Here is a 21692-nt window from a genome sequence, read left to right on the forward strand (position 1 = left end):
CAGTTTTCTGAAAACCCTATGAGCTCTAATTATTACTCATAACACTTATTTGAGGCACACTGAGCCAATTAAAATAGCATCAGCATGCTGTTCATTTCATCCTGAATCCAACGGTGTAACATTTATAGATATTCTTTGAAAAAAACAACCTGAAAACCTCTGTAAGGCTAGGCACATATGCAAAAAAAGGGAAGCTGAGAAAATCGCAGTTGAAGTTTTAGTACAAGTGAGTTTTATCTATTAAGCATATGAAAAAAGAAATGTTTTAGAATTTTCGCTCAACACGAGCATATCAAGTTTGCTGAAATCAGTTGTAGGGAAAATTATGAAATCCTCTGTATACAGATAGCACTTGGCAGAAAAACTGAACAAAAGCAAAGCCAGAACGTTGCCTCAATTTTTACGCTGTTAGGAGCGCGCCGTCACTCTTTGGCGACCAAGGCTGACGTGCCGATCGTGCACCACAGTTGTAAACGTTTATTTTGTTATGTTGCTGCTTCATTTGTAGCAATCAAATCGGATTTACACCGCGTAAAATGAGTTGCAACGAAGGGGCTGGTAACGGAATGCACCCCACTGTTCTGTAACGTGCATGCGCTTGGCTAGGTTGGATAACCACGTTTTCCGTTTAATCTACGCGTATATCACGTCACCAACGCACATTGTGCTCAGTGCGAGCATTTATAATTTCCAAATTGCTCATCTATATGGTAACCTGCCGACGAGGAAGCGCGCACCGGAGTGCGGGCCGACCCGCTGCGGCATCGTTGACAACAGAATGAACACACTTCTTTTGCGACGTCGGAATGCGGCATCTCTGCTTTATATTTTTTTTTTCTTTCTGTTTACTGCTGATCGAAAGATAGACGCACCTTAGTGCACCCGCAGGCGTAACGTAATCATATTGTAACGCTATCGTCTCGGCAGCCCGCCGGAGTGCTAAGCCTACCTCCTCCGTCTCGGCGCCGTTCTCGCGATAAGTCGTCGTCAGACACGCAGAAAATCGCACTCCAGGCGCTTTTAATACTGCTAGTTCTTCCTTTCAGTTATCGATAACATCTTTACTTTATTTTTACGCCATGCGGGGCTTTTGCCGGTCCTCGCATAGACGAATACATGCGCTGTTGAACTGTGATGAGAGTGCCGAGCAGACGACCCATGGCGCCCAGCCAATGCGGTTGCGCCCTGCGGTCACGTTCAGTCAGTAGCCAATTGGGCGGTGCGTTCCGTCCCTTTTCTGCCCCGGTTTTACTCGCAACCAACGGACGAAACGAAACGGTTCTGGCGCGGAATTGAAAACGAAAAGATGCACTTTCGAATGAGACCAAGATGGACGCCGTGGCGCATGTAGAACCCGAGCGGCGAGTCGTCGAAAAGATGCTATTTTCGCATCGAATTTTGGCCGATTTTAGCGGTCGTCGGTGCTCTGAATTGATATTATGGCTCAAATACGTACTCCTGGGTCTGGATATTTTGCTAACCGGGAGAAAAATAGCTCTACTTTCCGAAAATGGCGATTCCGAAAAATCGATTTTTTTGGCCAAATTTCGGGATTTTAAGACTCGCGTCTCCCCTTTAATCTAGCAGCCTTGACGGCTGTGTCACTCAGTGAGGCAGTCACGCGATGGCAGAAAGCAAAGGTAAACTAGGAAAGAAAATGATGTACCTTGACAGTAGATGCAAGCGAACTCTCAAATAGAAATGTTACATTCACTTCAAAGCTGCTTTATTTGGAGAAATCTGTCATTTTCTTCTGCCACGTGCCGTACGCTTGACCGGTTATGAATGTCTCTACATCTCCCATTTTGCACAATAGCTCATCGGGTACGTCATTGCACTGGGCGATGAAAGTGCGGACGTTGTTCATATGCACTAAAACATCAGTGTTCGACACGATCTCATTTTCTTCTGTGTACGGTAACCCACAGATGTCTTCCTTCGTGCTGTCATCGTCACTAAAGACTATGATCACTTCTTCTTGGCTCAGTTGCTATCTGCATTCATAGCCCAAATTCGTTAAAAAATCACCCAGAACAAAAAAAAAAAAACACCTGCCCGCACGCGTGAATAGAGTGAAGAATGGCCAACCGGCCACCAACACTCAACCACACAACACAACGAGAGAGAAAAGAGGCAGACGTGGCTAGGCCTGCAGGGCTACTGCACATTAAATCACAGCTTTGTGGTGGCGCTAGCAATTGGCACCCGACATGGTGATGTTGATAACTACTGCACTTGGGAAATACACACACAAACTGTGGTTTCTGTTTCACATTAGAGTTGCAGTGCTGTTACTTTTAGCCGAATTCGTAATACTGATGGTCCTCGATTATAAAGGAGAAAATAAATTATGGGAGTTATTCTGAAATATGGGCTATACTGAAATTCGTAGTTCTGAAATATTTTCACATTGAAAACAGGCAATCTGGCTGGTATTTTTAAGATTTGGGAAATCCATTGATCTGGGGTTTGTAGTAATGAGATTTGACTGCATATACTAAAGGGGAATCCGGCACTAGTGTCTAAGCGAGCCACACTTCAGCAAGTGAGCCATCACGTACCACAGGGAAGCATGCCATTTTTATTTGGCACGGCTTGCCAACAAAAGCTCAAAAGTTGTCTGTAGCTGCGAAAACTACAATTCTTTATTCATGAAAGATGTGGGAAACCCGGAGTCCCGGCGCTTTCCCCATTCCTCGCCGCCCGCCGCCGGGGCGAGAGGGGGGGGGGTTCCTCTCTTTTCCGGCGGCCGCTCCCTCTCCCCGCCACCGCGCAGGCGTGGCGCGGCGGTGGCGCAGCGGTCCCTCCTCACGTGACCGGCTCGTCGGGGGCCCGGGGGGGCCGGTTGGGGCTGGCGGGACAAGGAGGGGTCTCTCCGGGTTCGAGCGGTCGGCCACGACAGACGTGAGCACCGGAGGTTCGGCTTTCCCTCTCTTTGTCTGCCCCATTGCGCCCTCCTCCTGATCTTCGCCGAACGGCTGGGTCAGGGCGAGTGAGGAGTCGACCACGTTATTGGAGCGCCAATAAACGCGAGTTTGGCTGTTCCGTTGTGTCTTGTGTGTTCCTTGCTGTTCTCTGCCGCTACGCCGGTCGGCGGTCTGTGGCAGAGTTCAGCCGAGCTAGCCTTGCGGCCGTCTCGAGTGCGAGATAGGTCGCCGTAAGAACCCTGGTCCCCCACTATTTGAAGTTTTTTATCAACATAAAAGTGTTGCTGATAAAATACTTCTTTAGCTGTGAAAGCCATAATTGTTTATTCACAAAAGACTATTTGAAGTTTTAAATCAAAATAAAAGTGTTGCTGCTAAAATACTTCTTCGTTAGACAATTTTAAAAGCTCCTGAACCGGAACAAGAAAAAAATTGTTGCTTTTGTTGCCTTTGTCGTCAGGAGCCTCAAGAGGGTAGGCATGTTGCAATCCAAGCCAAGTAGGAGAGGTGCGCTTCCAGCTGCTATAGCAGCATTCATGACGGCACGCACCTGCAGAAACAGGTTTCCCACTAGTATATGTTGGTATGAAACTCCGTGCCGCGCAGTCATCAAGGTAAAAAGGCATCTTTGCCTGTAGAGGATATGACCCGCCGCGGTGGCTCAGTGGCTAAGGCGTTGCGCTACTGAGCACGAGGTCGCGGGTTCAATTCCCGGCCGCGGCGGCCGCTTTTTTGATGGAGGCGAAAAGCAAAAACGCCCGTGTGTACGAGATTTCGGCGCACGTTAAAGATCCCCAGGTGGTCAAAATTAATCCGGAGCCCTCCACTACGGCGCGCCTCATCGCCTGCGTTGCGTCGGCGCGTTAAAACCCTACAATCAATCAAAATCAATCAAATTTTCCAGTGGGGCCTTGTGACAGAAGCTGTGAATTTGATTATTATTGGGATTGTTTTAATAGCCTTATTCTGTTATTGCCTTGTGTACTTGAGTAATGGTTTGGACGGGGACAGCGGTTATGTCTTGTGACAGGGTCCTGTGGACCCATTTACTTTTTGGGGAATTTTCGGCTGCTGACTAGGGAAGAGTGTTCGTCCCTATATAGTAGCGCGGATGTGTGTGGGTGTGTGCAGGGAGGTGGAGTGGCTGTTTGGGCACCGGGACGGGCGCCGGCAGCTGGCGGAGCAGTGTCAGGCCCAGCGGCTGGTGGTGGTGCACCTGTGCCGGGGACAGGAGTACGTGGACCTGGAGCAGGTCAAGCGGGAGCTGTCCTGCAAAGTCATGGACCTCGCACCCCCTTGGTTCACGCCGGACGAGCAGGTCAGTGCAAAGAGGCCTGTCCCCTCTCCTGCTGCGAGTGAGAGCAGTCTGGCTGGCTAGGCATAGGAAATCGCAGAGGGGGATCTGTTATTAAAGGAAACATGGAGCAGTGGCCACTTTCTCGCTGGTCTTCAAAACTCTATAGAACTCAAAATTCTTTAGAAGAATCTCCCCCTCACCCAAGTAGGCATGCTTTGGACACCGGCCCACGCACGACAGGAAGGGAACGAAACCGCACACTCTCAGGCTTGAGATCTTACCCTCCGAGCGGGAGTGGGGCCCGACCCATCTCACAGGACAAGGTCAACCAGAGACAGTCTCCTTAACTATGCTGATATTACTGAACATTACCACCTCTGCTGCCAAAAGCTAGCACCCCCCACACACAGGACTCACAACAGCCCAAGAGCAAGACTGGAGACTCGTACAAACAAGCACATACCCAGACCCAACCTGCCGGCACCTAATCCACCCAGCACAATTCCCATCCCCGAACTGCACCTTCTGCACAGCCCCAGCCACCCTACCCCACATTCTGTGGGCCTGCCCCCAAAATCCCTATCCCTGAATCACCACAGCTGAGCAGTGGAGAGGAGCACTGGCATCCCATGGCAGTGAGGTACAGACCTCCCTGATCGCAAGGGCTGCCTCGGTCGCCGTTGGGCTGGTAACTATGACCACCAACTTCTCATGCTAAAGACAAGCTCAGTTTAATAAAGTGTTTACTCTCTCTCTCTCTCTCTCTCTCTCTCTCTCTCTCTCTCTCTCTCTCTCTCTCTCCTTCCTTCCTTTTGGGTAATCCATGGTTATTTTTTAGTTACTTGCAGCCTACTCTATTCATCTGTTCAAGGACATTTATTTATTTATTTATTACATATACCTACAGCGCCGACGTGGCATTATTGTAGGGGGGTTACAATCTTGATGCATAAAGCAATCACAGAAAAAGGGCAATACACAAAAGGGCAACATCACTTAAAAATACATTGGGGGAGCATAATACACAACTGTTACATGTTACATCACAAAATCATCGATGGCAGTGTGAACATCAGATGCGGCAACTACTTCACTGGGTAGAGCATTCCAATCTTCGATCGTTTTAGAAAAAAATGAGTATTTAAAGACATCAATGCGGCACTGATACGGTCTAATTTTTCTTACGTTATCTCGTCTAGTAGTGATGTAATGAGGTTCTTTTACATAAATGCTTTTGTTAATTCCTGTCTTATCGCTTAGAATGTTAAATAAAAATTTTAACCTCAATACTTTCCTACGTTTTCCCAAAGTTTTCCGTAGAAGTCCGTCAACAATACTCGAGCTTCTAACCGTGAAATCGTAATTGGCTGTGACAAAGCGTGCTGCTCGTTTTTGGACACGCTCTAACTTATCAATATTTTTATTAGTAAATGAATCCCATGATTGACAAGCGTATTCTAGCACTGTACAACGTTTCCTTCAAACCTGTAGGGGCGTGTTTAAAGTTCCTCTAAAAAAAAAATACAACATCCGGGATGCTTTCGCCGCAACTGTGTCCACGTGTGCAGACCAATTCATAGTCGAGGAAAATGTGACACCCAGATATCTAACTTCTTATCGCACATTTGCAAGGCGGTTTCATTTATGCGGTATGAAGTTACTAACTTATTCATCTTACTTGTAAATTTTACATGGTAGCACTTCTTTATATTCAATGACATTTTCCATTTTTCACCCCAACTAGTTACAGCGTCCAGGTCAGTATGCAAAATTTTCGCGTCATTCATGCACGTAACTGGAAGATATAACACACGGTCATCTGCGTACAGTCTAACAGTAGATTTAAGATCAGCTGGCATGTCATTTATAAAGATTAAAAATAACAGTGGTCCGACCACAGACCCCTGTGGTACACCGTATAAAACTTCAACAGGGGAAAACGACGCGCCATTGACGACTACACGTTGTTCACGCATATGTAGGTAGTCTTTGATCCAGCCGAGTAAACGCTCTGGAATTCCTAGACTAGATAATTTAAACAAAAGTAGGTTATGCGACACCACATCAAACGCCTTTTTTAGGTCTAGAAATACTGCATCTATCTGAGTGCTGTTGTTTATACCAAGTGTGATATCGTGGATAAATTCTGTTAAAGGGACACTGAAGTGAATTTGTCAAGCTCCCGTTTTTGCTTGCACTGCGTAGACTGGCTCAAATTAGCACACTTTTTATCGTTTATCCGGTTGACAAATCAGTAATTATTTTACACAGCGCGAAATAAGAAAAACTACTATGCGCGGTTTGCGGCGGCCGCACCAACTAACGTTGTGACGTTGGGAGGAGGGAGCACTGTGATTGGACGATACCCAAGGTTACCAATCAAACAAGTTTCGGTTTCGGTTCTGTAAAACACAACCGATGGCGTTGTTGGATGGGCATTCTCAATATCTCAGTAATCATCGTACCGCGCTTCTGGCATGTTGTCGGCTGTAAAATGCGTAAGATAAGCCTCCCAGGACGGCTTGGAACCGTAGCATTCACTAGCCGAGGCCTACGCAGTGCATGAACGCCCTCCGCGTCCCCGCAGACGCCCAAATGTCATGCGCTTTTCCCCCATATTTGGAGTTTGCCTCACTCATGCCCCTATCGTAAAAAGCGTGTTCGCACCAGGCCAAGGGTCTGTTGATTCTGGCCTGTGCCCACTGCCCGCAATCAGTCTGTGCTTATGGCAACAGCACGCCAACGAGAACTCGCTAGCGCGCCAGTGCCAGCCTGCGCGCGTTCTGTGAACTAGTTCGTGGAGCAATGAACGTTGCGGCCCCCCAAAAAAGGTGAACTCAGTATAGAAAACATCGGAGGAAAACGAAAAAGTTAACTTATAAAAAAAAAAAAAAAAAAGCACGTACCCGCAGGGATTCGAACTCGCGACATGCAAAACATTTCCGATGATATACCTAGCGCTCCAGCCTACTCGGCTACGGGGCAAACTCTGCTGACCCCGGTAATATAAGGTATATATTGTATAACCAGTTTACACTTTTATTTAGTTTCGGCATTTCAAGCAACTTAGGTGACTATTTGTTGTTTTGCGCTCGTGCAGTAAGCATCCCCCAAGTTTCCACAATATATTGCCGCGAACCATACATTGGGTTTGTTTATTTGTGTTTTGCTTTTAACGCCCGGCTGCGCCGGTCTGTGTTATCTCTGCGCCAAGGGAAGCGCGTGTTCCATTCTTTCTTTCTGTGCCGCATGTGTTATCTGTTCTGATAGGGAGAGCATTCTGATTTAACGTGAACATCCCGGAATAATCTTCTTGCATCTACAATGTTCTCGATGCGAATCGACGGTTCCAGAACCACGCGCGCCGAAAGATAAAAGCCTGCAGAGCAGACGCCGGGGCATTCGATTCGACGACACTCGCCGACGCAAGTCACTTTGTTGACCGCTGCTTCGCCGCCTCTGTATTCTTTTGAGTTGGTAGGGGAGCACAAGTTCGCTCCAATAAACGTGTTTCTCATTCAAGACAACTGCATCGTCCTTGTCTTTGCGACATCTGGTGGAGGTGCGGGGTACTAAGCCTTTATGCCCTCTACGACATCTCGAAGCCGCCAAGCCAGTCCAACCAGAGAAAGCCCCCGACTGCAAGGGTTGCTACCCGAGTTCGGTCTTCTGCCAGAAGGGCCCAAGAGAAGGAACGCTGCAACCAACACCATGGTGCAAGAAACAACGTCGCCAATCATCCTGCAGCAGCCCCGAAAACTGCCATCGTTCCGGGAAGCCCCCGCTGAAGACCCCGAAGAATGGTTGGAGAAGTTGGAGCGCGTCCGCATCTTCAACAGGTGGGACGACGAAGAAACTTTCCGGCATGTCTTCTTTTACTTAGAAGATGCTGCTCGAACTTGGTTCGAGAACCATGAGAGCTCTTTGACCGACTGGACTCAATTCAAGAGGGAGTTCCTTAAGACCGTCACTACCGTGGTGAGAAAAGAGCGAGCTGCGCTTTTGCTTGAAACTCGAACGCAGCACCCCAACGAAGGAGTCGTGATTTTCGTTGAGGAGATGAAGCGACTTTTTCGTCGTGTGGACCCTGAAATGACCGAGGAAAAGAAGCTCAGGTTTCTAATGCGAGGAGTGAAGCAAGAGCTTTTTGCTTGTCTAGTCCGTAACCCTCCGAAGACAGTGGCCGAATTCGCGTCTGAGGCGGCCGCGATGGAGAAGACGCTAGAAATTCGAACGAGGCAGTACGACCGCCCTGTCAACGCGCTGTTCTCGGAGACCATCGGTGCTGCAAATGGAAGCTCCGATACATTACGAGAGACCATCCGAGCAGTGGTCAGGGAGGAGCTTCGGAAGCTTTTTCCAACGACGCCACAACCTCAAGTGGCTTCCCTGACCGACGTAATCCGAGAAGAAGTCCAAAACGCACTGGGAACTTCTACGCCGTCGGAAGCACCCCGCGAACCACAAGCCATGACCTACTCCTCGGCTGTTCGTCAACCCCGCCCTGCTCCAACCCGTCGTCAAGAGGCCGAGTCATACCGCCGTCCAACGCCGCCCGCCCGACGCCCTGTAGACCAATACCAGACGCCAAGGAAGACCGACGTGTGGCGAACGCCCGATAATCGCCCGCTGTGCTACCACTGCGGAGAGGCCGACCACATCTACTGTCGCTGTCCCTACAAGAGGCTCGGTTTGCGAGGGTTCTCCGTCGACGCCCCACGCCCCCGATACGGCCAGCGCCCTGCTGAGATCGAAGAATACCTCTCCAACACCAACCGAGGACCAGCCCGCTTCAACCGTTCACCGTCGCCCTACCCGTCTCAGTCACCGAACCGCCGCAGCACTGCTGACTTCTCACGTGGAAGGTCCCCCAGCCCACGCGGGGGAAACTAAAAGCAGCAACTTCGGGAGGTAAAGTTGCACAACGGCAGAAAAATGAAAACCCTCCAACGACGCAGCGACTCGCTGAAGACCATCATTCACGACATGCCCTCATCCCGACGACCCGACCTAGCCCTAATGAGACTCCTGAACACGACGACAGCTACACGTCGCGACGCGTACCCGACCTGACCAAGACGTCCGTTGAGAAGACGACGACAACGACGATGCACACTGCCCGACCGTCAACACGTACAAGCAGAGATACGACGCCCCGACGAACCCGGAACTCGAGGAAGACTGCATCTGACGTCAAGGTGTCCATCGACGGCTTTGACGTAGTCGCCCTCGTAGACACGGGAGCTGACTATTCGGTAATGAGCGGACCATTTGCGTCTAAACTGAAGAAAGTTATGACCAGATGGGACGGTCCGCACATACGCACAGCAGGAGGCCACCTCGTGACGCCAAGTGGAACGTGTACATCGCGCGTCACCATAGACGGCACAACGTACCCTGCGGCGTTCGTCATTCTGCCTAACTGCTCCCGCGACGTAATTCTTGGAATGGACTTTTTGATGGACAACGGTGCAATAATCGATCTGCAGACCAAGTCAATAACTTTTTCCCCCAATCACTCCATGACGCCGGAACCGAACGCCGAACGACGGGCTGCTGTAAGGATTGCCGATGATCATGTCACCCTGCCACCCCGCGCAAGCTTGATGGTCGCAGTCTACTGTGAAGATGCTGCTCCTGACGTCGACGCTATCGTAGACACTGATCAAAGGGTGCTTCTCGACCGTGGTGTGTCGGTCGCAAGAGGCATTGCGCGCTTCAAGGAACACCAATCCCACATTCTGGTTACTAATTTCACCGAGGAGTACCAGCATTTAAACAAGGGCGCAGCAATTGCATTCCTCGAAGAAGCGCAAGAAGCAAGTGACGTGATCGCGGTCACCGACTTTGAACGCACACCCGTAGAAACCTCCAAGCTCCCGCAGCCCTTCGACGTGAATCCGGCGCTACCGCAAGAACAACGGAACAAATTATTGGCTTTGCTGCATCGCTATAGCGAATGTTTTTCGTCGAGCGCAAAACTACGTCAGACCCCTCTAGCGAAGCACCGAATAATAACCGAAGATGGAGCCCGACCTACCCGACAGTCACCGTACCGCGTCTCTTCACACGAACGGGAAGCCATCCGGACTCAAGTCGACGACATGCTCAGCGACGACATTATACAGCCATCGAAAAGCCCCTGGGCTGCGCCCGTCGTACTCGTAAAGAAAAAAGACGGCACATTAAGGTTTTGTGTTGACTACCGGCGACTGAACAAATTCACGAAAAAGGACGTGTACCCCCTCCCCTGAATCGACGACGCCCTCGACCACCTCTGCCACGCGAAGTACTTCTCATCGATGGACCTGAAGACCGGCTACTGGCAAATTGAAGTGGACGAGAGAGACCGAGAGAAGACTGCATTTATAACCCCAGACGGCCTATACGAGTTCAAGGTGATGCCGTTTGGGCTGTGCACAGCACCAGCGACGTTTCAAAGAGTCATGGACACTGTGCTAGCTGGCCTTAAGTGGCACACCTGCCTCGTATACCTCGACGACGTAGTGGTATTCGCCCGGACTTTCGACGAACACCTTGCAAGGTTGGAGTCTGTACTCGAGGCCATTCGTACGTCGGGGTTGACGCTGAAGCCTGAAAAGTGCCGTTTCGCATACGGGGAACTCAAGTTCTTGGGCCACGTCGTCAACGCCGCGGGAGTCCTACCTGACCCGGCAAAAACTTCAGCCATTGCGAACTTCCCAAGGCCGAGAGACAAGAAGGGCGTGCGAAGATTTCTCGGGCTGTGCGCATACTACCGGCGCTTCGTCGCAAACTTCGCACGCATTGCAGAGCCACTCACGCGCTTGACGAAAGATAGCACCCCTTTCAGCTGGGAAAACGACCAAGAAAAAGCATTCTGCGAGCTGCAAAAACGCCTGCAAAGCCCGCCCGTGCTCGCTCATTTCGACGAAAATGCCGAAACGGAAATGCACACGGACGCCAGTGATATAGGCTTGGGTGCCGTCCTTGTCCAAAAGAAAAGCGGCTGCGAAAGGGTAATCGCCTATGCCAGCCGTGGTCTGTCGAAGGAGGAGAAAAACTATTCTGCCTCTGAGAAAGAGTGCCTGGCTATTATATGGGCGATTTCAAAATTTCGCCCAGACGTGTATGGAAGGCCATTCAAGGTTGTAACAGACCACCATGCGCTGTGTTGGCTCGCCAATTTGAAGGACCCCTCCGGCCGTCTTGGGCGGTGGAGCTTGCGCCTGCAGGAGTTCGGCGTTACAGTCGTTTATAAATCCGGCAGGAAACACTCCGACGCCGACTGCCTGTCCCGCGCCCCCGTCGACCCACCACCACAAGACGCTGATGAAGACAGCGCGTTCTTCGGGATCGTGACGGAGAGCGACCTAGCCGCCCAGCAGCGTGCCGACCCCGACTTACGCGTCATAATCGAGTACCTCGAGGGATGCAACGTTGCCGTTCCTAGGACCTTCAAACGCGGCTTACCAGCATTCAGCCTCAGAAACTCCGTCCTCGTGAAGAAGAATTTCAGCCCCGGAACAAGAGCGAATTACCTTCTCGTCATCCCTGCGGACCTTCGTGACGAAATTTTGGAAGCGTGCCACGACGACCCGTCTTCTGGACATCTTGGCATAGCCCGCACTATTGGAAAAATCAAGGCGAGGTACTACTGGCCCGGCCTTACCTCTGACGTCACCCACTACGTCCGGAGCTGCCGTGACTGCCAGCGACGAAAAACACCGCCGACAAGACCCGCCGGACTTCTGCAACCGGTCGCCGTTCCTTCGAGACCATTTCAACAGATTGGAATGGACCTTTTAGGCCCGTTCCCTACGTCACGATCACAGAACAAGTGGATTGTCGTAGCGACAGACTACATGACCCACTACGCAGAGACCGCCGCTCTTCCGAGGGGGACTGCACAAGAAGTGGCGAAGTTCTTTGTAAGCCAAGTTGTGCTGCGACATGGAGCCCCAGAAGTCCTAATCACAGACCGTGGAACGGCATTTACTGCGGAGCTGATGCAAGGAGTATTACGCTACAGCAACACGGATCACCGAAGAACGACGGCGTACCACCCCCAAACGAACGGACTAACAGAACGTCTGAACAAGACAATCGCAGATATGCTGTCAATGTACGTTGACGTTGAACATAAGACTTGGGACGAAGTGCTCCCGTATGTCACGTTTGCGTACAACACGGCTATCCAGGAGACGACGCAGCTGACACCGTTCGAGCTTGTCTACGGTAGAAGGCCGACTACGATGCTCGACGCCATGCTTCCGCATGTAGAAGACGACGACCTCAACGCCGACGTCCACGGATATCTTCAACGTGCGGAGGAGGCCCGCCAGCTCGCTCGAGTTCGTATAACGGACCAGCAGCTGGTGGATGCGGGCCGCTACAACCTCCGACGCCGAGACGCCGAGTACCAACCAGGGGATCGTGTGTGGGTTTGGACTCCCATCCGACGACGCGGACTCAGTGAGAAGCTCCTGCGACGGTATTTCGGACCCTACCAGATTCTACGACGTGTCGGCCAACTTACCTACGAGGTGATCCCCGATGGTGATTCCGGAACATCACGACGACGCACGCGGCCCGAAGTCGTCCACGTGGTTCGCTTAAAACCTTTCTACGGTCGATAATGAATTTTATTTTTATTTTTGGACTGTCGCTTATGTTAGCATCGGGTCGATGCACCCTTAGAGGGGGGGTAATGCCGCGAACCATACATTGGGTTTGTTTATTTGTGTTTTGCTTTTAACGCCCGGCTGCGCCGGTCTGTGTTATCTCTGCGCCAAGGGAAGCGCGTGTTCCATTCTTTCTTTCTGTGCCGCATGTGTTATCTGTTCTGATAGGGAGAGCATTCTGATTTAACGTGAACATCCCGGAATAATCTTCTTGCATCTACAATGTTCTCGATGTGAATCGACGGTTCCAGAACCACGCGCGCCGAAAGATAAAAGCCTGCAGAGCAGACGCCGGGGCATTCGATTCGACGACACTCGCCGACGCAAGTCACTTTGTTGACCGCTGCTTCGCCGCCTCTGTATTCTTTTGAGTTGGTAGGGGAGCACAAGTTCGCTCCAATAAACGTGTTTCTCATTCAAGACAACTGCATCGTCCTTGTCTTCGCGACAATATCACGTCTAGCAATTGCATTTCCTAGACGAAAAAGCGTTCGGAGATGCGTAGTCGTGCTGCTGACCGCTGTGCGTGTTCGCCCAGCGCAAAAAAGTGCTTCCCGCACCCTAGTTTTACGCTGTACGGTAAAAATATCAGTTGATTTTATTTCCTTAGTACCTATATTGACTTCGCTGACGCTTCTCCCGCCTTCAAGAGGCCTTATATTTTCCTACGGGCGTACCAGTCAGCGAAGCGTCGCATGTGCGCTTGTGTGAAGCGACCTTGACTTGGAGCTAGATACAGTGTACAAACTAACCAAGTAAAGAAAGGCAGATTCTTCCATTCACAAACGTGTCCTGGTTTCGTTTCGACTGAGCGAACGAATTGCGACCACCCGTCGGCGGCCGGCAGACGAAACGCGAGGCCGACTGACTCTGTCTGAAGGCCGGGGAGCCGTGCAGTAGCGCAGCCAATTGCGAGCTCGGCTCCTCCCGACGTCGCACGTAAACGCCACAGAAAATGGGCGAGCATAAAGAGAGGAGGACAGCATTTTCGAATTAATTTTTCTACTAAATAAAATCGCGTAAACGCGCCCAGAGTGGTCGAAGCATGGCCTTGGGACTATGGACTACTATGTGCGCTAGTAATCCCGCAATGTTTACATATCACTTCAGTGTCCCTTTAATTGGGTTGTGCAAGATAATCCGGAGCGAAAGCCGTGCTGCGTAGCTGTGAAGAAATCATTATCCTGGAGATGTTTCATTTGGCCCGAATAAATTATATGCTCTAAAGTCTTACAACAAACTGATGTTAAGGACAGCGGCCGATAATTGTGTACGTTTCCTTTATCACCTTCTTTGTGAATGGGAGTTATGTTAGCCAATTTCCAATCCTTTGGTAACATTGCATCATGCAGTGATTTATTAAAGAGTATTACTAGGAAGGGAGAAATAGCAGATGTGCAACGCTTCAGTACATGGTTAGATATACCATCAGGACCATTTGCAGAATGTGGGTTCAGGTTATCCAGCGGAGCACGTACACCTGGTTCAGTTATAACGATTTCGTCCATGTTGGGCAAGTGTATGAAATATCCAGGTACTACACTAAGTTGGTTGTGTGTTAAATACAGAATGAAAGTACTTACTAAAGCATTCAGCTTTACCTACTTCATCTTTGACCAATTTATTATCATTTATTATGACCGGAATTGCATTGCCGTCTTTTTTACTACTCTTTATATATCGCCAAACTTCTTTTGGATTTGTTTTGATTTTATCAGCTAGACCTGACAAGTACGCATGCTTCGCTTGCCATAGTTCCTTCTTAAGTTTTTTATTCATCGAGTTTAGCTTAGGGTAGAGGGCAAAATGGCCTGATTTTTGGTACTTTTTGAATACCCGTGATTTTGCTTTTATTGAGGAACGGAGCTTAGCATTAATCCAAGGTTTTTCAGACCGCTGTTTCCCCGACAACACTCTGGACGGTATATACATATTAATAAAATCAAGTAGCTTTTCTTTAAAAAGCGCCCACAAATTGTTCATATTAGTGTGACAACTTTGATCTAAAAAAGTCGGAAAGAAAGAGTCAAGTTCGTTGTTTATTGCGTCATAATTACCTCTGTCGTACATGTACACTTTCCGCGGACGCTGCTTACTGCACACAGGTCTTTCACAAACAATGGAACCAAGCACAACTTCATGATCGCTGATGCCTGGGATTATTGTAATAGACTCGACTAAATCAGTACCATTAGCGAACAGTAGATCTAATACGTTACCTCCCGCAGTAGTACCAAAACGGGTTGGTAAATCAACAAACTGATGTAGTCCATAGACTTGAATTAGTTCGTAAAAGGCGGTGTGAAGCGTGTTTCGGCTGCTTTCAACCGGTAAACGTTCGTTCCATTCAGCCTCTGGCATGTTGAAGTCACCCCCTAATACAGTTAAACCTAGATGTAACGAACTTCAATGTAACGAAACCCTCGATGTAACGAACCACGGAATTTTTTGTAACTTCAAGTGTATGCACACCATGTATTTTGACCCTCTGTGTAATGAAGTCCCGTTTGCCGGAATTTCAATGTAACGAAGTTTCATGGCGAACGAGGCACGATATTTAAGTTGTAGAAGTAGATTTTGGGAGACGCAAGCGCCGAAATGGGGTCCCAATAAAACGCGAACGGCGACACGGGTCGCCCAATGCCGCGGATGCAGCCAGCCACGGAGTCTTTGATTAAGTCCCTTGCCTACAAACTGCGTGGCGTGCATACACGGCTGGCGCACTGTTTCTGTCGGAGCTTAATCGTCTACGGCTTAATCGGCATCAGCGTGAACCGCACGCAGCGTTTTCTCCCTGCAAAAACGCAAAACGCGCCCCGCAAGCCACAGGCGCGCTGACGCAGCCGCGGAGACCACCCGCGCGATGCGGGTAGCTCCAGCGACCGCTTCTAACCTCTCGCTGAAACGCAACTCGAGGGGCTATGAGAGGGGCATGCGAGAAAAAAAGCGGATAACGTGGGCAAAACTTTCATTGTAAAACGTGACACGCGCTGTTACGAAAGCGCCCATCAAATATCCTCCGCGGTGGTAAGCCTAATCGCCTCTGGCGTTGCCGCCGCCGCCGCAAGCCGCCGCTTTGCACTTCGTTCGAGTTCGCTCATGCTTGTTGGGTTTCGTCGTCCCAGCAAGCATTTGTGAATCTTTATGAGCCTTGCACGCGCGTTTTTTTTTTCACACCGGCGTCCGCGATTGCGTGCCGGCGGCGGGAAGTGACTCGCGCTGCGCGCGGCAGTGGGAGGAGCCTGACCAGTTTCGCCATGGTTTCGCCAATGGGGAGGCGCGCACCCTATGGCGGGAGCTTCGAAGCGCTCGGGGATGCCGGCTGGCTAGGCGATAAGGCCACCGCGAAGGATATTTGATGGGCGCTCTCGTAAGCGGCGCGAATGACGTTTTACATTGAAAATTTCGCCCACGTTATCCGCTTTTTTTCTCGCATACCCCTCTCGTTTGCCCCTCGAGTTGCGTTTCAGCGAGCGGTTGGAATCGGTCGCTGGAGCTACCCGCATCGCGCGGGTGGTCTCCGCGGCTGCGTCAACGCGCCTGTGGCTTGCGGGACGCGTTTTTGCGGGAAGAAAACGCTCCATGCGGATCACGCTGATGCCCGCATAGACGATTAAGCACCGATAGAAACAGAAACAGTGCGCCGGCCGTGTATGCGCGCCACGTTTTCTTTTTCAGGAAACGCTTCACGGGATGAACACTTCATTATAACCGCGAATTTCAATGTAGCGAAATTTTAATGTAACGAAGTAAATTACGAATTTTACCGACTTCGTTACATCGAGGTTTAACGGTATTACTTTTTCCCATGCGAAAACTGATAACGTTCTCGATAAACTACAAAATGGTTTGATACTATTAAAACTGGGTGATCTATAAAAAGAGCCAAATACAAGACTGTTTCTATGTGATACGTTTAGTCTGCACCATACCGATTCCGAGACACTGTCAAAATTATTAATGGGTACACTGTCGATAATGTCGTTAACCAGAATAAATACACCACCTCCCCGAGCATCTCTGTCCCTCCGATAGACTGTGAATCCCGAAGGAAAGACCTCAGCACTAGTTATATCAGAGTTCAACCAGGACTGTGTACCAATAACAACATCCGGCTGCAACATGCTCAACAGTGCAGTAAATTTGGTAGACCTATTTTTGAGACTTCGACAATTAACTACGATGATTGACAGGTGATCAGATGCACGCGGACTTAGTCGGCATGTTTGCGAAGCAGCGGGCAATGGTTGCTACTGATTGCCCTTTTGGTCAACAAAACTAGCTTCATTGCTCAACTCACTCTGCCTAACTAGTGCTGTTCGACTACTCGAATCACATTCTCGAACAGTGCTGCCTGATGCATCCCAGAAATATGTTTTACCATCCATGGTTAGCTTGTCGTACTTTAGGGTTATCTTGGCATTTCTTTCACGCGCAAATGCTACCAATTTGCTTCTGGAAATGCGCACAGTTTTTGAGAAATCTTCGCTTAATGAAAAGTCAGTACCCTTCAGCTTCGAAGCCGCAGATAGTACTCGCTGTTTATCTTTAAACTGAGCAAATCTAACAATGATTGGCCTTAGTTTTCCTTCAGCGCACTTTCCTATCCTGTGGCAATTGAAGCAGGACTCACCGGCACTTTTAGTTTTTCTGCGCATAAAGAGATAACTTTCGCCTCTCATTCACCCAGGTTTCTTTATCAGCATTGCTCAAACCAAAGAAAAGTAAATTATTCCTGCGTGACAGGTTTTCTAAATCGTCCTGCTTGTGTATTACGTTACGCATGGCATCATACAACTGGCAGTTCTGAGCTTGAAGCTGTTCGGTAGTTTTTACGGAAGTCGCTTCAATCAAACCTTCCAGTTTTGATGCCAGTTTATCAATTTTTTCTTGAAGTGATTTCTGGTGATTCATTAGCTCCCTAAGTTCTTTTACTATTATTTGTTGGTCTTCTATTATTTTAGGTATACGTCGCATGGTTTCGATAAGCTCCTGCTCTCTTTGCTTATTTATAGGCCCGGGATTAACTTCAACATCACCAGCTAACAGTAATCTTGCCTCTGTTATACATCTGTACAATGTACATGGTATACACACTACCGAGACTATTTACAATGTTCATACAAGCAGACTCTGGGTTTCGGTACCGACCTTGAGCGCATGGGCATTCGTTTATAACGGTAAAATTCACCAACCTGTAGAAAGAGGAGCCGTAAGCGTGCGGTCCTCATGTCAGCACCGAAACCCAGCAGAGCCGGGCAAACAAGCTGCTTAAGTAGGCTGGCGTCACGTGACGATACGATCCAAAATAGCGACCAATGACGTCAGGGTCACCAATCAGGCACATGTCGCTGTCTTCAAACGAGGAGGCAAGGCATATTCCTGCCTCCACTGCTGCATCGTGTAGACGTTGACGCGCAGCCGCACTTTTAGATGCAGAGCATCTCATTCACTCGCCTTGTCCCTCCGGCGTCGTTGTCGGCGTCGTCGGCGTTGTCCGCCCCTCCCCCATTCTCCTCGCCGCGCCAGCTGCGCTCTCCTCCGCTCACCCCCTCTACTCTCCGATAGCGAACACTCTCTCGCGAGGGACATTGGATTGGATTCGATTGGATTGGCTTTGGATTGGATTGGACTAAAGTGGATTGTGTTGCGTCATAGCCGCGGCACGTTGCATCATAGCCGCGGCAGACGCGCTGGGGCCGGCGCATGTGCAGTACTCTCTCTTCTGCGGTTTCCTCTCCTTCGGGCGCGCTGCACATATAACCGGTGTGCCGTTCTCCGGCGAAGCAACATCCACGCTTGGCTCAAACACCTAGAGTCCACACCGCTTTACAAGTACATCAACATCGTCATCGACTGGGACCGGCTTACGCAGTCCCCTCAACGTTATGCGCGCTATAAAACGCGCTCCCTTCGCCGCTTTGCCTATGCGTCGCATCTACACAGGGGTTCCCGCGAGGGGAGGTGGGAGTTTTTGGGTAGCAATAGAGTTGCTTCGTTGACCTTCCTGTTTTGCTGTGTCGTAACTGATGAAAAGCCGGTGCCGGGTACCGCAGCAGTAACCTGCAAAATCTGTAGAAAGAGAATACCTCATCTTTAGCTACTATTGGAACCTTGCAATCCAAGTTAATCCTTTCAATGCTTTCCCCTGGCCTAATGTTGCTACCATGCTACTCGGCATAGAACCTCCCTGCTACTTTCGTTATCTCATCCATTTTCTCTTAACTCTTTCGCTACCATGCCTATTCAAAATCGATCAATTTGATCGATACTTTAGGAGCGCCCTTTCATAGCATTCCAGGCATTGCTCAAACAAGTAAAGCTGTTCAGAGTTAGATCAAAAAATGGCCTTTGAAAACTGTTTTGTTTTTATTTTTGCAACGAAAACGCGATTTTTAACATGCTTTTGAATCACCTGGGTGTGGAAAACAGGGTGTCTAGCGACCGGGAAAACAGGGGAAAGTCAAGGAATTTTGCGCCACCGGGAAAAGTCAGGAAATTGTCAGGGAATTTTTCAATCAAGTAGTACCAGTCAGGGAAAACCATTTCGGGGCCTGCCCACAGTTTCAGAGTACGGGAAACCAGTGTTGCGGGCCCCCAAGAAGTTACCGAACGCAACACATACGCGTGTGACGAAAGCGTGAACTGCATGAAACGTTTTCTGGTTTTTCTGCAAGCGAAAACGTGCCGCGCACGCCTGAGGCGCGCTGACGCCGCCGCGAAAACCACCCGCATGGTGCGTGCCGAGCGGCAGGCGCCGGCAACATGGCGGCTGCACCGGCCGCGGAGTAGTGCGGTAGCTCCAACGACCACTTCTAACCGCTCTTTAAAATGCTACTCAAGGCACAAACGCACGTGCTTGTGCAGGAAAGGAGCCACCGCAGGCACGAAATCGTCGACGCGGCCGTGAAAATCCCGGCACGAATCGCGTGCAGAAACTCGCCGTGCGGTTCACGCAGCTCGCAGCTGACTTAGGTTGCTGGTTGCACTTGCGCAGTGGGGCGATGTAGGTGGTGCCCAAATCGCACGCACAGCGCGCTTTTTTTCCAGCAAATTTTAAAAGTCAGCGCTTTTTGGGAGCTAATCTTGAAAAAACTTCAATCTTATGACATCAGGAGCCAGAATTACCTAATCAAAAAGGAACATGACATGGTTTAGCGTGAACCGCATGGGGCGTTTTCTGCTCGCGAAGATGTGCCGCGCACGTCACAGACACTCTGACGCTGCCGCCGAACCGCCTGCATGCTGCGCGCGGTGCTTCCGGCAGCGGAAACATGGCGGCGGCTTCGACCGCGAAGTGGTAACGGGAGCTCGAGCGACCGCTTCTAAGCGATCTCTAAAATGCCACACAAGGCACGTACGAAGTTGCTTGTGAGGTAAGGGAGCTTATAATGTGGGCGAAAACGGTACTATAAAACATCATCCGCGCCGCTAGTGAAAGCACCCATGCAATACCTGCCGGGGTGGTAAGCCTAAACATCTGTGGCGGGGCCATCCGGCTGTTTCGAGAGCTTCGAAACTGCCGCCATGAGGCGTGCGGCTCTCCATTGGCGCAGGTCGGCAGGCTCCTCTCACTGCCTCACGCGACGCGCGTCATTTTCTGAGCGAGGCAGAAGCTGCCGCGCCCGAATCGCGTGCAAAAACGCACCATGCGGTTCATGTTGCATGCAGGGTGTCTAGCGACCGGGAAAACCGGGAAAAGTCAGGGCATTTTGAACCACTGGGAAAAGTCAGGGATTTGTCAGGGAATTTTTCAATAAAGTAGTACTAGCCAGGGAAAACCACTTCGGGGCCTGCCCACATTGTTTTAGAATCGGGGAAACCAGTGTTGGAGTCCCCCAAGAAGATACACGAACGCAACATGGTCGCGGGCGACGAAAGCGTGATCCGCATGAAACGTTTTCTCGGCACGGTGTGTGCCGAGCGGCAGGCACCGGCAACATGGCGGCAGCACCGGTCGCAAAGTAGTGCAGTAGCTCCAACGGCCGCTTTTACCGCTTATTACAATCTTAAAATGCTACTCAAGGCACAAACTTACTTGTGCAGGAAAGGAGCCACCGCATGCACGAAATCGTCGATGCGGCCGTGAAAATACCGCGCACGAATCGCGTGCAGGAACTGCGTGTGGTTCACGCAGCTAGGTTGCTGGGTGCACTTGCGCAGAGGGACGATGTGTGTGGTGCCCAAATCACACGCACAACGCGCTTTTTTTTAAGCGAATTTTAAAAGGCAGCGCTTTTCGGGAGCTAATCTTGAAGGAACTTCTTTCTTATGACATCAGGAGCCAGAAGTGCATAATCAAAAAGGAACATGACATGGTTTAGCATGAACCGCATGCGGCGTTTTCTGCGGTGCTTCTTCTGCAGCGCGCGGTGCTGCCGGCGGCGGCAACAAGGCGGCGGCTTCGTCCGCGGAGCTCGAGCGACCGCTTCTAAGCGCTCTCTAAAATGCCGCGCAAGGCACGCACGAAGTTGCTTGTGTGGTAAAGGAGCTTTTAACGTGGGCGAAAACGTTACTATAAAACATCATCCGCGCTGCTAGTGAAAGCGCCCATGCAATACCTGCCCGGGGTGGTAAGCCAAAGCATATCTGGCCACAGAACAGGGAGGATTTGATCTGGCAAAGCTGGCGGAGCTGGCGGAGCTGGCGGAGCCAGCTCCGCCAGCTCCGCCAGATCAAATTGGCGCAAGTCGTCAGGCTCCTCCCACTACCGCTCGCCACGCGCGTCATTTTCTGAGCGAGGCAGAAGCTGCCGCGCGCGTGAATCGTCGACGCGGGCGTCAAAAAATCGCACGCGCAATGCCG

At 50.3% G+C, this 21692-nt stretch overlaps 1 protein-coding gene across 1 annotated transcript in view; it reads left to right on the forward strand.

The window, feature by feature from the left end:
• LOC144143161 (eEF1A lysine and N-terminal methyltransferase-like) overlaps positions 1-21692 on the forward strand; it is a 124070-nt gene that overhangs the window by 27162 nt on the left and 75216 nt on the right. Inside the window, exon 7 of the mRNA XM_077674966.1 lies at positions 4059-4245. Within this exon, the coding sequence (XP_077531092.1) occupies positions 4059-4245 (187 nt within the window). The remainder of the gene's footprint in view (positions 1-4058; positions 4246-21692) is intronic.

Source organism: Haemaphysalis longicornis, unplaced genomic scaffold (assembly GCF_048455015.1).
Source record: "Haemaphysalis longicornis isolate Haplotype H1 unplaced genomic scaffold, Haemaphysalis longicornis Haplotype H1 scaffold_1, whole genome shotgun sequence".
In the NCBI taxonomy this organism is placed as follows: Eukaryota; Metazoa; Arthropoda; class Arachnida; order Ixodida; family Ixodidae; genus Haemaphysalis; species Haemaphysalis longicornis.